General features: G+C 37.8%; 1 protein-coding gene across 12 annotated transcripts in view; it reads right to left on the reverse strand.

Annotated features, from left to right (window-relative positions):
- The window catches only part of ATP9B (ATPase phospholipid transporting 9B (putative)), a 225,459-nt gene that overhangs the window by 113,789 nt on the left and 91,313 nt on the right, over positions 1-20,357 (reverse strand). For 11 of the 12 annotated variants that reach the window (XM_082418507.1, XM_082418499.1, XM_082418501.1 and 8 more), the window contains 2 exons: positions 10,554-10,629; positions 405-481 (listed from right to left, as the gene is read on the reverse strand). The exons of the other annotated variant lie outside the window; for it this stretch is intronic. In XM_082418507.1, the coding sequence (XP_082274633.1) occupies positions 405-481; positions 10,554-10,629 (153 nt within the window). The remainder of the gene's footprint in view (positions 1-404; positions 482-10,553; positions 10,630-20,357) is intronic. 12 annotated transcript variants of the gene reach the window in all.

A 20,357-nucleotide genomic window follows, 5' to 3' on the forward strand; every position in this document is an offset into this window, starting at 1 on the left:
GGTTTAACAATAAAACACTATCAAATTACATACCATAAAAACATTAATATAGATTCCTTTATTTTAAAAAAGAACCATCAACATAAAAATAGAGTGCAAATTATAAAATAAATAGATTGAGGAGAAATTAAAAGACCCACAATTAACTGTTAAATTATGGGCAAATTATATATACAACAATGAAAATTTAAGAGACATACAAAACTCTGATTAACCAAGAAAAAATAGTTTTGAAACTTCTTCTACACAAGCATGCTGTTTTACAAACACAGAGAATCCATATCCCTGAATCACCAACATTGTGAAACCCAGTCTCACAAACGAGCCACTCGGAACTACACACGCTCCCTCCCTGAAAGGAGGAGGTGCGCTCAGTCGAGCAGCTGGCCCTCACGCTAGCCTACCTTGTTCTTTGGATTGGATGTGTTCATTACACTTCGAGTCTCTTTTCCAGTATAAATGACAACACCTATTACAGTACCTGCAAAACACAAAAGTGGTCCTTACAGAGAAACTTGAAGGATATGCACAGAAGTAACACTTCCTAATTAATCGTTTTGATGGAAAATATTAAGACACCATTTGATTTTATACAGATTTATCCAACAGCATATTTAATTTCAGTAGGTCAAGAAAATCTAATCTCAACTTTAAAAATAAACTTTGAAAAACTCAAATGATTTCTTAAGTGATACTAATTTACCTACACAAAACATTAGAAAATGTACTAATATTCTTTTCACTGGCAACAGAAAGCGTGACACTGTTCATTCATTAATGCCTATTAAAATGGTAACTCTAACACTGAAGCTACATTAAGAGAGCTTACATTCTAACTGATCAATTCATGTGATCCCAAACAAGACGGTACCGGGGTGAGGGGGGGGGGCAGTTTCTCTGAACAAGAGTCTGAGAGCATCCTTCCACTGTAAAGATGCAGGACAACCAGGTACAAGAGCCTCTGCCCACATTTCAGGACACAGACAATGAAAATGGTAAGAGAAGTATTATAAAGACAATATTTGATTTTGAATTTATATGTTATATCTCTTTTATTCCTGTCTCCTGAAAGTTTGGTTTTCTAATTGTACATGTCAAGAAGAAATGATAATTTTGCGGTCTATCAAACTTAAGATAAAAGAACAGTAAAATACCCTAGAACGACCTATACATTACAAAGGCTCGGATCAGAGGCATTCACCTCTGGAATGTCAAATTAAAAACCATGGAAGTCCGCCTCTAGAACTGCTGCTGTGCATAATTTGTATTTCTAATTTTCACAAAATTTGAAGGTGAGAAACACAGTTAAGGTGAGAAAGATGATATATCCATAATACTCACTGAAATCAACAACCACTGCAGAATTAACCCTAATAATTATGCAAAAACTCTTCGACGTCATATTAATGTAATGTGTGGAATTTAGCGAGTCCTAAGGCAGGACCCGTGGAGTAAGTGTGACCGTGGTGATCTCGGGTCTACGTAACAACGACAGCTGTGCACCAACCATCTCACCACACCGCCAAAAGCCTCCTCCACGGAACGCCCAGGAAGACAGAAGATGCCAGGGTACGCACTGCTCAGCAGTGACACCTGCAGAGGTTACGTGTTTGCTCTTTTTTTCCCCTTTTTAATTGTGTGCCCTGGGAAGCTGTGAGGCTTGCATTTACTGTGCTCTTCAAAGCAGAGTGGCCCCATGTGACTATGGACCCCCATTCCACCAACAGGGGACACAGAGAGTGACTGGTGACACCTGCACCGAGCTGGGCTCCAAATGGCGCATCAGGTACATCAAGGAGCAAGACCGCAGGAAGTGAGGAACCGAGATTCCTCGCCCACTTCCCAGCCCACAACAACTGCCCCATGAGACCGAAGCTTGAGAAGCAGCAACATGCACCTGTTTTGAATCACGAGCTGCACGCTGGTGTGTGTTCCTGCTCCCCCACTGGTCCTGCCTCTCAGCCTCCATGCTGCTTTTGTGTCCCTGCACCACAGCTCTCTGGGTCCGGCCCCTTGAGTGACGCCCGAGTGGGACGGATTCTCCTGCTGGCCGATCCCAGATACTAAGTTTTCTCTAAAGCAGAAGCCTTGCAAACTATGTGTGGTACAGGTTTTATTTTTAAATTTCTAATTGGTCACAAGGCCTACTTTTGTAAAATACCACATCAATAAATTATCAAGAGAAACAAATAACAAAAAAAATTTGACAAAACTTATGTCCCAATTTTCTTAACATTAAATTCCTTCATCAAATTCTTATAAATTTTCCAAATGTTTACTCTCATTTTCTGCATTTTTCACCATCAGTATCAGCCCTGGACCCCTGTCTCTGCGCACAGAACCTGCAGTCCTGCTCTGGGGCTCAGCCTGGACCCCCATCTGGGCACATACGTCCAGCAGACTCTAGAGGACTCATGCTTCCGTCCAGGCTCTCGGCAACTTAAGATCGGAATGCTCCCATATCCACCAATCACTGAAACATGGCAAGTTTCCTGGTTCTCTGAACCAACAAGGGGAAGAAGCATGGCACCCTGGGAAGTTGTGTTTGTCCCTCTCTGGTGCCCTCAGTCCTTGTGTCTGTCTGACTGTCTGTGTCAACTTGAGTCCTTGATCCCATGCGTTCAGTTTCTACAGCCAGGGAGGAAGGACTGAGCTCACTTCACCAGGAGGCAACTTGAATTCAATCAACACATAACTTTTTTTTTTTTAATCTGTATTGGGGTAGAGTTGATTTACGATGTTGTGTTAGTTTCAGGTGTACAGCAAAGTGAACCAGTTATATACATCTACATATACCCACTCTTTTTTAGATTCTTTTCCCATATAAGTCATTACAGAGTACTGAGTAGAGTTCTCTGTGCTATCCTTATTAGTTACCTATTTTAAATATAGTAGTGACACATAACTTTTAAAGAATAAGATTTTTAAAAATTCTGGTCTTTCCTTCTCAACTTGTAATCAAGTGTAAAGAAGATAAACAGCCCTTGTATTACTTCTGGAAATCCAAAGTATTTCAAACATACCTCAGTATACGGAAGTCTGGTTATATATAGAGTCTAGTAATTGCTCACATAAATAGGCTTTTAAATAGAGTTAAGCATGTGTTAAAAGGTTTGAAATACATGAAAAAACCTGCATTTTAAAAATGACTGAACAAAATTTAAAATTAAAGGCATTTTATTTAAACTTGTGGAACGGATGGTTTTAAACAACCTAAATACTATCTCAGAAGATACAATACTCTGGCCACTGAATTCTATCTCTGGAAGAATAAGAAAGGGTTACCTATGTGGCAAACGTGTTATGATGCCTACATTTGTGTCTGTGTTGCTGAAGTTCACAACTAGGAGCTACCACTTGCCAAGGTCATCCTGAGAATGAAGGTGAGGAGAGAAACACTGTGCACAGTGAATTATCTAGGATACCTCAAGACTCCAGCTTGGGTTGCTTCTGGCTCTTTGAGAAGAGAGGCCAAAAATCAATAGTACTGGGGATCAGTAACAACATTCTAACATACAGGAAACAAAAGATGAAATAAATTTAAAAAGAAAAAGAGAATCTTCAAATATCTTTATGAGTGAACTCAATCTTGATCCTTTATTAAAAAGAATAAATACCAACATGATGAAAAAAAATAGGATACAACACCTAGATACAACTAGATACAGAAAATGCAAAATCTGTGACCAGGTAAGTAAATGTGGTATGTTGTAAGTATTTTCCAAAAAACTATTACATGCTAAGTGCTGAAGGGCAAAGGCCATGGAGGACAGCACCCCTGGAATAAAATCCTGGGGACATGACCCTGCTAACAATGGTGGGCCTTCTGAGCCATACCCCTTACCTGGGCCTCAAGAAGGACTGGCCTGCCCCCTCTGAGATCTCCCACGGTGTGCTACACTTACTTCTGCTCTCTTTTTATTGTAAGAAATTTTAAAAATTCATCATGACAAAAAAACAACATCTACTACCTGAAGAGAATCTCCACCTATTAAAATTATGTTTGTTATCATGCTTTTTAATGATGTAAAACACTAGTGCAAAACTTCATCTCTGAAGAAGAACTACAATTCTGCAGCCTGTGGAAGGAAAACCACATTCACAGAAAGATACACAAAATGAAAAGGCAGAGGACATTGTACCAGATGAAGGAACAAGATAGAACTCCAGAAAAACAACTAAATGAAGTGGAGATAGGCAACCTTCCAGAAAAAGAATTCAGAATAATGACAGTGAAGATGATCCAGGACCTCAGAAAAAGAATGGAGACAAAGATCGAGAAGATGCAAGAAATGTTTAACAAAGACCTAGAAGAATTAAAGAACAAACAAACAGAGATGAACAATACAATAACTGAAATGAAAAATGCACTAGAAGGAATAAATAGCAGAATAACTGAGGCAGAAGAACGGATAAGTGACCTGGAAGACAGAATGGTAGAATTCACTGCCACAGAACAGAATAAAGAAAAAAGAATGAAAAGAAAAGAAGACAGCCTAAGAGGCCTCTGGGACAACATTAAACGCAACAACATTTGCATTATAGGGGTCCCAGAAGGAGAAGAGAGAGAGAAAGGACCCTAGAAAATATCTGAAGAGATTATAGTCGAAAACTTCCCTAACATGGGAAAGGAACTAGCCACCCAAGTCTAGGAGGCGCAGAGAGTCCCAGGCAGGATAAACCCAAGGAGAAACACGCCAAGACACATAATACTCAAACTGACAAAAATTAAAGACAAAGAAAAATTATTGAAAGCAACAAGGGAAAAATGACAAATAACATACAAGGGAACGCCCATAAGGTTAACAACTGATTTCTAGCAGAAGCTCTACAAGCCAGAAGGGAGTGGCACGATATATTTAAAGTGATGAAAGGGAAGAATCTACAACCAGGCTTACTCTACCCAGCAAGGATCTCATTCAGATTTGATGGAGAAATCAAAAGCTTTACAGACAAGCAAAAGCTAAGAGAATGCAGCACCACCAAACCACCCCTACAACAAATGCTAAAGGAACTTCTCTAAGTGGGAAACACAAGAGAATAAACGGACCTACAAAAACAAACACAAAACAATTAAGAAAATGGTCATAGGAACATACATATTGATAATTACCTTAAACGTGAATGGATTAAATGCTCCAACCAAAAGACACAGGCTTGCTGAATGGATACAAAAACAAGAGCCATATATATGCTGTCTGCAAGAGACCCACTTCAGACCTAGGGACACATACAGACTGAAAGTGAGGAGATGGAAAAAGATATTCCATGCAAATGGAAATCAAATGAAAGCTGGAGTAGCAATACTCATATCAGATAAAATAAACTTTAAAATAAAGAATGTTACAAGAGACAAGGAAGGACACTACATAATGATCAAGGGATCAATCCAAGAAGAAGATATAACAATCATAAATATATATGTACCCAATATAAGAGCATCTCAATACATAAGGCAACTGCTAACAGCTCTAAAAGAGGAAATCGACAGTAACACAATAATAGTGGGGGACTTTAACACCTCAGTAACACCAACGGACAGATCATCCAGCCAGAAAATCAGTAAGGAAACACAAGCTTTAAATGACACAATAGACCAGATAAATTTGGTTGATATTTAAAGGACATTCCATCCAAAAACAGCAGATTACACTTTTTTCCCAAGTGCACACGGAACACTCTCCAGGACAGATCACATCTTGGGTCACAAATAAAGCCTTGGTGAATTTAAGAAAACTGAAATCATATCATGCATCTTTTCCTACCACAATGCTATGAGATTAGAAAAGAATTACAGGGAAAAAAACATAAAAGACACAAACACATGGAGGCTAAACAACACGTTACTAAATAACCAAGAGATCACTGAAGAAATCAAAGAGGAAATCAAAAAATACCTAGAGACAAATGACAATGAAAACACAATGATCCAAAGCCTATGGGATGCAGCAAAAGCAGTTCTAAGAGGGAAGTTTATAGCAATACAAGCCTGTCTCAAGAAACAAGAAAAATCTCAAACAATCTAAACTTACACCTAAAGGAACTAGAGAAAGAAGAACAAACAAAACCCAAAGCTAGTAGAAGGAAAGAAATCATAAAGATCAGAGCAGAAATAAATGAAATAGAAACAAAGAAAACAATAGCAAAGATCAAGAAAACTAAAAGCTGGTTCTCTGAGAAGAGAAACAAAATTGATAAACCATTAGCCAGACTCATCAAGAAAAAGAGAGAGGACTCAAATCAATAAAATGAGAAATGAGAAAGGAGAAGTTACAACAGACACCGCAGAAATACAAAGCATCATAAGAGACTACTACAAGCAACTCTGTGCCAATAAAATGGACAACCTGGAAGAAATGGACAAATTCTTAGAAAGGTATAACCTTCCAAGACTGAACCAGGAAGAAATAGAAAATATGAACAGACCAATCACAAGGAATGAAATTGAAACTGTGATTAAAAATCTTCCAACAAACAAAAGTCCAAGACCTGATGGCCTGACAGGTGAATTCTATCAAACATTTAGAGAAGAGCTAACACCCATCCTTCTCAAACTCTTCCAAAAAACTGCAGAGAAAGGAACACTCCCAAACGCATTCTATGAGGCCACCATCACCATGATACCAAAACCAGACAAAGATGCTACAAAAAAAGAAAATTACACACCAAAATCACTGATGAATATAGATGCAAAAATCCTCAACAAAATACTAGCAAACAGTATCCAACAACACATTAAAAGGATCATACACCATGATCAAGTGGGATTTATCCCAGGGATGCAAGGATTCTTCAATATATGCAAATCAATCATTGTGATACACCATATTAACAAATTGAAGAAGAAAAACCATATGATCATCTCAACAGATGCAGAGAAAGCTTTTGACAAAATTCAACACCCATTTATGATAAAAACTCTCCAGAAAGTGGGCATAGAGGTAACCTACCTCAACATAATAAAGGCCATATATGACAAACCCACAGCAAACATCATTCTCAATGATGAAAAACTGAAAGCATTCCCTCTAAGATCAGGAACAAGACAAGGATATCCACTCTTGCCACTATTATTCAACATAGTTTTGGAAGTCCTAACCACGGCAATCAGAGAAGAAAAATAAATAAAAGGAATACAAATTGGAAAAGAAGAAGTGAAACTGTCACTGTTTGCAGATGACATGATACTATACATAGAGAATCCTAAAGATGCCACCAGAAAACTACTAGAGCTAATCAATGAATTTGGTAAAGTTGCAGGATACAAAATTAATTCACAGAAACCTCTTGCATTCTTATATACTAGCAATGAAAGATCACAAAGAGAAATAAAGGAAACAATCCCATTCACCACTGCAACAAAAAAAATAAAATTACCTAGGAATAAACCTACGTAAGGAGGTAAAAGACCTGTACTCAGAAACTATAAGACACTGATGAAAGAAATCAAAGATGACACAAACAGATATACCATGTTCTTGGATTGGAAGAATCAATACTGTGAAAATGACTATACTACCCAAAGCCATCTACAGATTCAATGCAATCCCTATCAAATTACCAGTGGCATTTTTTTACAGAACTAGAACAAAAAACTCTTAAAACTTGTATGTAGACACAAAAGACCCCGAATAGCCAAAGCAGTCTTGAGGGAAAGAAACGTAGCTGGAGGAATCAGACTCCCTGGCTTCAGACTACACTACAAACCGACAGTAATCAAGACAATATGGTACTGGCACAAAAACAGAAATGTAGATCAATGGAATAGGACAGAAAGCCCAGAGATAAACCCATGCACCTATGGTCAACTAATCTATGATAAAGGAGGCAAGGATATACAATGGAGAAAAGACAGTCTCTTCAATAAGTAGTGCTGGGAAAACTGGACAGCTACATGGAAAAGAATGAAATTAGAACACTCCCTAACACCATATACAAAAATAAATTTAAATGGATTAGAGACCTAAATGTAAGACCAGACACTATAAAACTCTTAGAGGAAACATAGGAAGAACACTCTTTAACATAAATCACAGCAAGATTATTTTTGATCCACCTCCTAGGGTAAAGGAAATAAAAACAAAAATAAACAAATGGGGCCTAATGAAACTTAAAAGCTTTTGCAAAGGAAAGGAAACTACAAACAAGATGAAAAGACAACTCTCAGAATGGGAGAAAATATTTGCAAACAAATAAACAGACAAAGGATTAATCTCCAAAATATATAAACACCTCATGTAGCTCAATATCTAAAAAACAAACAACCCAATCCAAAAATGGGCAGAAGACCTAAATAGACATTTCTCCAAAGAAAACATACAGATGACCAAGACGCACATGAAAAGCTGCTCAACATCACTAATTATTAGAGAAATGCAAATCAAAACTACAATGAGGTATCACCTCACACCAGTTAGAATGGCCATCATCAAAAAATCTACAAACAACAAATGCTGGAGAGGGTGTGGAGAAAAGGGAACCCTCTTGCACTGTTGGTGGGAATGTAAATTGATACAGCCACTATGGAGAACAGTATGGAGGTTCCTTAAAAAACTAAAAATAGAATTATCATATGACCCAGCAATCCCATTACTGGGCATATACCCAGAGAAAACCATAAATCAAAAGGACACACGCACCCCAATGTTCACTGCAGCACTATTTACAATAGCCAGGTCATGGAAGCAACCTAAATGCCCACTGACAGACGAATGGATAAAGAAGATGTGGTACATATATACAGTGGACTATTACTCAGCCATAAAAAGGAACGAAACTGGGTCATTTGTAGAGACATGGATGGATCTAGAGACTGTCATACAGAGTGAAGTAAGTCAGAAAGAGAAAAACAAATATCGTATATTAATGCATATATGTGGAACCTAGAAAAATGGTACAGATGAACTGGTTTGCAGGGCAGAAACAGAGACACAGATGTAGAGAACAAATATATGGACACCAAGGGGGGAAGTGGCGGGGGGGGGGGGGGGGGGACGGTGGTGGAACGAATTGGAGATTGGGATTGACATGTATACACTAATATGTATAAAATAGATAACTTATAAGAACCTGCTGTATAAAAAATAAATAAAATAAAATTCAAAAATTCAATAAATAAATAAATAAATAAACTTTGTCTCTGTTCATTCCCTGTCCTCTAAAGGGGACACGCGTTCTCCTCTAGGAGCTGCTTGACACTTCTGTGTAGCCACGCCCCATCTTAACACAAACACAGAAGTGTCCTGCGTGGATCTGAGCCCCTCCTGCTCCACATGCCAGGCACACGGCCCGCGGAACACTGTCTTCAGCCTGCTGTGCCCCTCAGCATGAGGCCTTTGCACACAGTGCTGAGAAGTCAGGGCCGCCACATATCCCCAGTGCCCACCTCACCTAGGCACGTCTGTGTGGTTTAAAATCTAGTTCACGTGTTTCTTCCTCAGAGAAGCCTCTTCCAGACCCTGACCAGGTAAGGTTTTCACTTCTTTGTTTGCAAGGCACCCTTCACTTGTCTGAGATACTTAGCATAGCTCAAATGATTTCTCTCTTTTTCTTTCTTTTTATTTTTGGCTGCACCACGCGGCTTACAGAATCTTAGTTCCCCGACCAGGGAATGAACCTGGGCCCTGGCAGTGAAAGCACCAGGTCCTAACCACTAGGCCACCAGGGAATTCCCTTTGGCTCATTTTCTTCATTTCTTTCTCGCCATAAGCTGTCCCACACCGTATCACCAGTGCCAGGTCTGGAGCGGAGATCCCATACACAACCCCAGAAGGAGGACTGTGCTCTCAGGGGAGGGCTGCCAGCACTGGTGACACATGCCGAGACAAACGGCCCTCCCTTGAGTGCTGCCCCGCATCCTATCCCACCAGCACCCTTAACGCTCTCTGCTGCTACCTCCTGGTACCATCCACAAGGTCAACCACTTTCTGAAAAGGTGATAATCACTTAGATTTTCAACACCTCTCAGAGAAATTTACTTTACAAAATGTATATTTAAGTGGCCTCCCTGTTCAACCACTAGAAATACTCCAACATACTCCAATTTTACTTAAAAGAACCTTCATCCTGGCCCCTAAAGGCCCAAGCCAACCTACCTAATGTCCCTGTATCATCTAATACTTCTCTCCCCCACAGACAAGCGACCACACCGACCTCCTCAGCTGTTAGATGAATGAGGAGTGGTCAGAGCCCTCTGAAGTCACTGTTTGCTTCCCCGGTTCTGCTGTGCTACCTGTCTTTAAGGCACACTGACAAGTCTGTCATGAAACAGATGTCAAAACTAGCAAAATGCCCCCGGCCTTGCTACACAAGGGTGCACCCTCCTTAGCTGCTTCAGCCTAGCTCCTCACCGTGTGCTGAGCACAAGCCTCACGCTGGGCTTGCCGGACATGCAGACTCTCAGGCCTGATCCACATCCACTGAACTGGAGTGTATGTTTAATAAGGTCCCTGTGGTGCAAAGCACTTTGACACACATTTGTTTGGAGTCACTTAAAAACACAAAGCATCTCCTATATGTGAGAATTCATGTTAAAAATAGAGCTTATTTCTCACCTGATGCAACAACAGTGCTTGCCCACAAGGTATTTTCTATGCTGAGACTTTCGTGAATGGGTGGATCACTATCTTCCTGTTCAAGGAGAGAAAAGTAAGAAAAAAGCAAATTAGCAACTTTTCTATTACTCGTACTTCAGATATCCACAGTGTTAAAAACAAGTCCACCAGCTGGATTCAGCTAACAAGCAGTGAAAAGGCAGTGAAAAATAGGGGTAAAAGACAGGAATTTACACAGAGGATTCTGGGATGATGGCGGAGCAAGAAGCACCGGGAATGGCCCCCACCTGGACCACAACTGCAGGGACAGAATCTGTCTGATGTAACTAACTTGGAATCTGGAGCTGGTGAAGGCTTGCAAGTTCCAGGGAAAGCGCTGGATGGTTACTGCAGGCAATTGTGGTGACTTTCAGGTCTTAGCACGTAGCACCTACCCGTCCCCCACTCAGCCACATGGCAGGAGGCCATACACGTGTTTCTGGAGCAGCTTGCAGAAGCCAGCCAGGGAGGACCAAAAGGACCTTGTCCTCCAATATCAGGAATCTGTGCTCTGATGCTGCTTCTGATGTCAGAGATGCAGCCAAAGAGGCAGGTGGCCATTGTTGTCACACCTCCCCACTTGTTGCAAACCCCTCCCCGACCAAGTGGATTTCAAGGGCGAGTGCCCCGTTTATCCCCCTTTGTTTTTCTCTTTTTCCCCTTTTGGAAGACAGATATTAAAGACTAGGACATTCAAAAACAACTGCATGTACATGAAGAAACAGAAAATGATGGCAGGTGACCAAGGAAAGGCTCAGAAAAGACATAAGAAAACATTAAGTTTATACCTCAGGCTGATCCTCAGCAGAGAGAGAGCCTACCACAATCAAAAAAACAGTAAACAAAAGCAATGACAAAAACCCAATGAACCCTGGTTTTGACTTCTGGAGTTACCACATTATTATATTCAAATGTACTGTGTTCAACAAAAAAATAACAAGGCATAAAAACCAATAGAAAAGTATGGTCCATTCAAAGGAAAAATATAAATCAACAGAAACTATCCCTGAAAAAGACCTGATGGCAGATATACTAGACAAAGATTTTAAAAGAAAAATATTAAAGATGTTCAAAGACAGAAAGATGTGGAGAGAGTCAAGAAAACAATGTATGAACAAAGCGGAAATGTGACTGAAGAAATAGAAAACCCAAACAGAAACCAAAGGAAATTCAAGAGCTGAAAAGTATGATGAGCAAAATGAAAAATTCACTAAAGGGATTCAAGGCAGTTTTGAGCAGACAGACGAAAGAATTAGTGAACTTGAAGGTAGGACAGTGGAAGTTACTGAGGCTGAGAAAGAGAAAGAAAAGAGATTGAAGAAAGTTGAAAGGGCCTAAGGGATCCACAGGACACAAAAAAGCGAACCAGTATCCTCATTGTGGAAATCCCAGAAGAAGAAGAGAGAGATAAAGGGGCAGAGAGACTATTTGAAGAAATAATGGCTGAAATCCCCCAAAGTTAATGAAGGACATGAATGTAAGTATTCAAGAAGCTCAATCAAATCCATGTAAGAACTGAAAGAGACCCACACCAAGACACATTATAACCAAACTTTCAAAAGACAAGGACAAAGAGAGAATCTTAAATAGCAAGAAAGAAGTGAATCACCACATACAAGTGATCCTCAACAAAATGATTAGCAGATTTCTCATCAGAAACTATCAAGGCCAGAAGGCAGTGCACTGGTATAGACAAAGTGCTAAAAGAAAAAGAACTGCCAACCCAGAATCCTATATCCAGCAAAACTGTCCTTCAAAAGTGAGGGAGAAATCAAGACATTCCCAGATAAACAAAAGCTGAGGAACACTGTAAATCAACTATACTCCAATAAAGATTTTTTTAAAAATGCATGCTTAGCCAAATTGGGGAGCGGGGGAGAAGCTGAGGGGAGTTGGTGACCACTGGACCTTCCCTGCAAGAAGTGCTGCTCAAGGGAGTCCTGAAGACTGAAATAAAAGGCCACTAGACAGTCTTCAAAACCACATGGAGAATTAAAGATCTCAATGAAGATGAATAATTATAAAAGTAAATATTATTGTAACAATGGTTTGTAACTGTACTCTTTCTTCTCTACATGATTTAAGAGACTAATATATTTAGAGAAAAAAAGCAAGTTATTAGTCTAAAAGCTAATATTATTGTAACTTTGGTTTGTAACTCTAAATCTTATTTCTACATAATTTAAGACACTCATGCATTTAAAAGAATTATTAGTTTATATTTTTAGGACACAATATATAAAGATATAATTTTGTGACAACTACAACTGAAAGAGGTGAGGAAAGAGCTGTAAATGAGCAGAGTTTTAATATGTTATTGAACTTAAGTTGGTGTAAATTCAAATTAGAGTGTTATAACTTCAGGGTGTTAAATGTAATCCCCATGGTAACCAAAAAGAAAACAGCTACAGAATATACTCAAAAGGAAATGAGAAAGAAATGTAAACATTTCACTATAAAAAAACCAAAATCAATGAAACACAATACAAGACAGTAATGCAGGAAATGAGAGACAATAAAACTATAGGCCATATAGAAAACAAATAGTACAGTGACAGAAGTAAATTGCTCCTTATCACTAACTACTTCAAATATAAATGGATTAAACTCACCAATCACAAGACAGATATTGGCAGGATGGATAAAAACAAATGATCCAACTATATGCTATCTACAAGAGACTCACTTTAGATCCAAAGACACAAAGAAGTTGAAAGTTAAAGTATGGGAAAAGATATTCCCTGCAAATAGTGAGCAAAAGAGAGCAGGGGTGGCTATACTAATGTCAGAAAAAACAGATGTTAAATCAAAAAGGATCACAAGAGACATTATGCATTAATTAAATGTTCAATAAGGCAAAAATATATGATAATTATACACTATTATGCTTCTAATGAAAGACAATATATGAAGCAACAATTGATAGAATTGAAGGGACAAATAGTTGAAGACTTTAATATCCCACTCACAGTTACAGGTAGAACAATCAGACTGAAGTAAGGAAATAGAGAACTTAACACAATAAGCCAACTAGATCTAACAGACATATATAGAACACTCCACACAACAACAGCATACACATTGTTCTCAAGTGCATATGGGGCATTTTCTAAGATACACCTTATGTTAGGCCACAAATTAAGTCTCAATAGATTTTAAAAAATAGATATCATACAAAGTATCTGTATCTACTCCAACCATGACAAGATGTAGTTAGAAATTAATAACAGAAAATTCAAAAAATTGTGGAAATCAAACAACATTCTTTTTAAAAAACAATGAATTAGGGAGGGGGAAGGGTAAGCTGGGACGAAGTGAGAGAGTGGCATGGACTTATATATACTACCAAATGTAAAACAGATAGCTAGTGGGAAACAGCCACATAGCACAGGGAGATCAGCTCAGTGCTTTGTGACCACCTAGAGGGGTGGGATAGGGAGGGTGGGAGGGAGATGCAAGAGGGAGGAGATATGGGGATATATGTATATGTATAGCTGATTCACTTTGTTATACAGCAGAAACTAACACACCATTGTAAAGCAATTATACTCCAATAAAGACTTTAAAAAAAAAACAATGAATTAAAATGAAAAGGGAAATTAGAAAATACTTAAGAGACAAATGACAAGGAAAATATAATTTATAAAAACCCATGGGATGCAGCATAAGTGGTGCTAAGGGGGAAATTTATAGCTTATATAGTTATATAATTTATAACAAATTATAATTGTTTAAATTCCAAAACAGGAAAGATCTCAAATCAACAACCTAACTTTAGAACTTAAGGAACTAGAAAAAGAAGAACAAACTAAACCCAAAGTTAGCAGAAGGAAGGTAAAAATAAAGAACAGAGCAGAGATAAACAAAATAAAGAACTGGAAAAATTAATAAATATGAAAGTTACTTCTTCAAAAAGATCAACAAAATTGAAAAACCTTTGGCTAGATGGGCTAAGAAAAAAAGGAAGACTCAAATTACTAAAATCAGAAATGAAAGTAGGGATATTATGAGTCTAAAAAATTAAAAAGGATTATAAGAGAGTATTATGAACAACCATACGCCAACAAACAGGATAACCTATGTGACATGGACAAATTCCTAAAAAACACAAAATCTACCAAGACTAATCATGGAGAAATAGAAAAACTAAACAGACCTATACCTCGTAGAGATAAAATTAATACTCAAAAATCTCCTGATAAAGAAAAGCCCTAGATCTGATGACTTCAGTGGTGAAATCTACCAAAAATTTAAAGAATTAATATTAATCTTTCTCAAACTATTCCAAAAAATTGAAGAGGAAGGACACTTCCTAACTCACTCTGTGAGGCCAGCACAACCCTCAGATCAAAGCCAGACTAAGGCACTACTAGAAAAGTAAACTACAGAACAATATCTTCTATGAACAATGATGCAAAAATCCTGTACAAAATACCAAAAAAACAAATTCAGCAGCATATTACAAGGATTAAACTCAGTGACCAAGTGAGATTTATTCCTGAAATGCAATGATGGTTCAACATATATCTCAATCAACAAAATACATCACATTAACAGAATGAAGAAAAAAACCCCACACGATCATCTCAATTGATGCAGAAAACACATTTGTCAAAATTCAACACCCTTTTATAATAAAAAACATTCAACACACTAGGAATAGAAGGGAACTACCTCCATATAATAAAAGCCATATATGAAAAACCCACTGTGTACACGATACCAAATGGTGAAATACTAAAACCTTTTCTTCTAAGATCACAATATCTGCTTTCACCACAACTATTCAACATACTATATAATACTGGAAGTTCTAGCCAGAGCAGTTGTACAGGAAAGAGAAATAAGAGGCACAATTTGGAAAGGAAGATGTAAAATTATCTCTGTTTGCAGATGTTATGATCGTATATGTAGAAAATCCTAAAGAGTTCACAAAAAAATGGTTGGATCTAATAAATGAATTCAGCAAAGTAGCAGAATACAAAATCATGCAAAAATCAGTTGTGTTTCTATATATGAGCAATGAACGATCTGAAAAAGAAATTACAAAAACAATTCCACTTATAATAGCACCAAAAACAATAAAATATTTAGGAATTAATTTAACCAAGGAAGTGAAAGATTTGTACAATGAAAACTACAAAATATTTCCAAAAGAAAGTAAAAAAGACATAAATAAATGGAAATGCATCCCATGTTCATGGATTGGAAGACTGAATATTGTTAATATGTCAGTATTACTCAAAGTGATTTACAGATTAAACGCAATCCCTTATCAAAATCCCAATGACAGGGCTTCCCTGGTGGCGCAGTGGTTAGGAATCCGCCTGCCAATGCAGGGGACACGGGTTCGAGCCCTGGTCTGGGAAGATCCCACGTGCCGCGGAGTGGCTGGGCCCGTTTGCTACAACTACTGAGCCTGCGCGTCTGGAGCCTGTGCTCCGCAACGGGAGAGGCCACGATAGTGAGAGGCCCGCGCACCGCGATGAAGAGTGGCCCCCGCTCGCCGCAACTAGAGAAAGCCCTCGCACAGAAACGAAGACCCAACACAGCCAAAAATTAAAAAAAAAAACAAAAAAAAAAATCCCAATGACATTTTTTTCAGGAATAGAAAAATCCATCCTAAGATTCATATGGAATATCAAGGGACCTGAAATATTCAAAACAATCTCGAAAAAGAAAAACTAAACTGGAGGGCTCATACTTCCTGATCTGAAAATGTAATACAAAGTTACAGTAATCAAAACAGTATAGTGCTGCCTAAAGATAGACATATAGACCAATGGAATAAAGTGGAGAGCCCAGGAAAAAACCCTTGCATATAAGGTTAAATGTTTTGACAAGGGTACCAAGACCACCCAATGGGGAAAGGACAATCTTATCAACAAATGATGCTGACAGAACTGGATATCCATATGCAAAGGATGACGTTACCCTTCCCTAACAATATATACAAAAATAACTCAAAAGGGATCAAAGATCTAAATGCAAGACTTACAATAATAAAACACTTAGAAGAAAACATAGGACAAAAGCTTCATGATATTAGGTTTTGCAATGATTTTTTGGATATGACAGCAAAGTCACACGTTACAAAGGAAAAAATAAACAAACTGGACTTCATGAAGATCAACAAATTTTGTGCTTCAAAGGCACTATCAACAGAGTAAAAGGCAACTCACAGCATGGAAGAAAATACGTACAAATCAAGTCCCCGAGAAGGAATTAATATCCAGAATATATAGAGAACTCCTAAAACTCAACAAAAAAACCAAACAACCCAATTTGAAAATGGGCAAAGGACTTGAATACACATTTCTCCAAAGAAGGTATACAAATGGCCAAAAAGAACATGAAAAGATGCTCCACATTGCTAATCACTAGTAAAGTGCAAATCAAAACCAAAATGAGGTAACTTCTCAAACCCAGTAACATGGCTACTATCAGAAAATCAGAAAACAACAAGTTCTGGTGAGGATGTGGAGAAACTGGACCCTCTGTTCACTGCTGGTGAGAATGTAAAATAGTATAACTGCTGTGGAACTGCTTTTGGCAGTTCCGCAAAAATTGAAAATAGAATTATCATATGATCCAGAAATTCTACTTCTGCGTATATACTTGAAAGAACTAAAAGGACGGTCTCAAAGATATATCTGTATTCCCATATTCATAGCAGCATTATTCACAATAGCTAAAACATAGCTAAGCAACCCTACTTGTCCACTCAGGTGGGGTGCTATTCCTCAAGAAACAATTCACTTTAGGATTATAAACTGGTGTTTCTTTTAACTGTGCCTTAGTTGTATCATCTGTAAATAGGAGAGTTCTTCAATTCATTCAGATGTGTATTTGGTATCTGAATATACACCAAGCCCTGTATTAGAAACTGGAGCTATGAGAAGAAGTAAGACAGCCATTCACCTAAGTAGTTTCTGGCTTCGTGTGAGAGCTAAACGAGCACACAACGATGACAAAATAGAGACCCGAGGGCAAATATAAAGGCAGGCAGAAGTGCAATGATATCAAAGAAAAGGGAATCCAAGGAAGCCTTCCAAATGATGGTACTTAAACTGGGTCTTGAAATGCAGGAGCTCCACAGACAGCCCTTGATTAAAGGGGTTTGTCTACTCCATGCTCTGAAGCCAGCACACGGCCATTCTCTGTTTCTGCAGACACACACACACTTTTGCCTTCATTTCAAAGTCCCTTAAGAGTTACAGTTTGCCAAGTAAAATATGTTACACTTGCTGCATTTAGTAGTTTTAGCTTAAAAATACCTATTGATAATTATATGGCTGCATCAATATACAAAATACTAAGGAAACATATATCTTAAGCGGGGAAAAAAATGAGGCTTATATTATTCCAATATGTACATACATGGGAAACAATTTGAAGGGGAAGAGTCAAAAGGATAATATGACTATTTATATTAGGATGGTAAGGTTATAAAATTTTTAAATACCTTTAACCATTTTATTTTTATATAGTTTTATACTAATGGTGATAATATATTTACAAATCTCCAAATATATCAGGAATCAAATCAAGCTCTCGCCCAGTGGCTCACACCCATCACTACAGCCTTCACAGCACATGAGCTTGTCCAAGTACTTGGCCGCGTGCGCTCCAGCACCCTCCCTGTTTCTTCCACAGAAACCTGTCCGGCAGGGAACCACGCTGTGCTTACAACCAGGGCAGCCGTTCAAGGTAAAGAGATAAAAGCTGCCTAACACAGAAATACATAATCCAGGAATACTAAGTTTTCCCTTTGACTTTAATGGTTTTATAGAACAAAGTATCAACTCTTAAAAGAGAGAAGTAGGTGGCCTCTATGTATTAGCTATTTTGTACTTCAGTTTATGACTGAACTGAAATGATCAATTTCTGATTCATTCACAGAGATGGCCTTAGAACCTAACACTGATAAACACTGTTGCAGAGACAAGAATTGAAATATCCTCACGCCTATCTCCTAAATGCGGTCTACATGGCGTATCCTGTAATTCTATGCTAATGTAGGCGTTTCAGCCGTGGCCTAGCAAACTAAGTACATAACTGGGATATACCCTGTCGACTGCTGATTCACACATTTATCATTTAAGGTAGAAAACAAATAAAACTATTCTCTAATGTGAATTCTGAATTATTTTCACTGCCTCATAGCCATTTCCACGCTTAGCTTCCCTCCAGACTGCGAGCTATCTGCCTATGGCATTGACCTTGCCCTTCTGAGCACCTAGCACAGAACAGGCACTCATATGGGTCCAGCAAGAGAATAAATCTGGGGCCCGACAGACATGACACTCTCTCTCTGTCTAGTCCCTAACACCCTCATGTGGGGCTATGCGTGCAGGCGGCAGTCTGCTGTCACTCCAGCCGTCCTGTCTCTCTGAAGAACTCCTTAGGCCACCTGCCCGCAGCTGCCCATCACCAGTTGACCATAAAAGCACAATGAGTACAATTTTATTAGTTTAAAACTCTTCCTACGGCTCCCTTGATATGGAAATTTAAAAATTATTATTGCATGCATATCTTTTAGTATAGTATTTTCCCAATGGGTCAAACTCCAAGAGAAATAAGGACATTAAAAAATACAAAATTTTTATAAGGCTTTCTGAACTGCAAATAAAAGGTGCTATACAATTTAGTTTTAGAAATTTAATTTGGTTCTCCTATTACTTTTCTAGAACTATTTAATCATGTGAATGCTTTTGTCAATTTCTAACACAATTAGGTGTTGAAGAATACACAGTATCTATGTAGTTTCCTTTCAATTCTTTAGCAACAATGATGGACTTTAAACATAAAACATTTTTCTAATATTGAGAAAATTACTGTAAAAGATAGTTCTTTACCAATCTCACATAGTACAGAGGAAAGATTGGCAAGATGGGAAAGAAATTATCTCTAAATAACTTTCTCTATGGGTTTCCTTCTCCTTAATGTTATATCGTTTGAAAAGATAAAATCTGCCTTGAGAGGGGCAGAACGCAAAATGTTACAATTTCAAGCTGTTTTCTCAATAGTTCACCCTATTTAACAAACAATAGAGATACACTTTTTAAAAGCAGAGTATTTTGATTGGAAAAGACATGAACAATGATAAGTGTGCTATGGTTTACAAAGGAAATTACAGTAGAAAATGCATCATAAAAAAGATTAAACGGGAATGTGATGTTAAAGGACCACGAATGCTGTTAATATTTCAAAACTGGCTACAGTTTTAAACTCCAAACTTCAGAGAGAATAGCTACGTCTTGAACAATAAGCAAAATTAATGATATCAATAATAATAACATGAATAATTTATACAACACAAAATGTCATGTAGTACGTAATTCAGGTAACCCTGACATTGTTTTAAGGGAAGTAGAAACAGATATTAATCACAATATGCATATCTGTATTAAAACTCTGCACGGGCAATAAAATACACAATACGTCAATTGCCACAGGACACCTGAATTAATTTGCTCTGATTCTTATTTAATTATACAGGCTGAATCAGAAGAAACATTTTCTCCTTTGTACATTATACTATAAAAAAGGAATATAAGCAGATAACACTTTTTAAAATGTCCAATTGTTATTTCGGTAATTAAAAATTCCAGTTACAAAACTAATTACTTAGCATGGTTTTTTCTTTTCCTCCTTTTTGAAAAATGCACACAGAAAGATTTTTCCATCTGAAAAAATCTAAAACTCAAGTTTGATATATTTAAAACGAGTGAAACAAAACCTTGTTAGGAACATCAAATGAAG

The sequence above is a fragment of the Balaenoptera physalus genome (genome assembly GCF_965194825.1).
Source record: "Balaenoptera physalus genome assembly, chromosome: 12".
Lineage (NCBI taxonomy): Eukaryota > Metazoa > Chordata > Mammalia > Artiodactyla > Balaenopteridae > Balaenoptera > Balaenoptera physalus.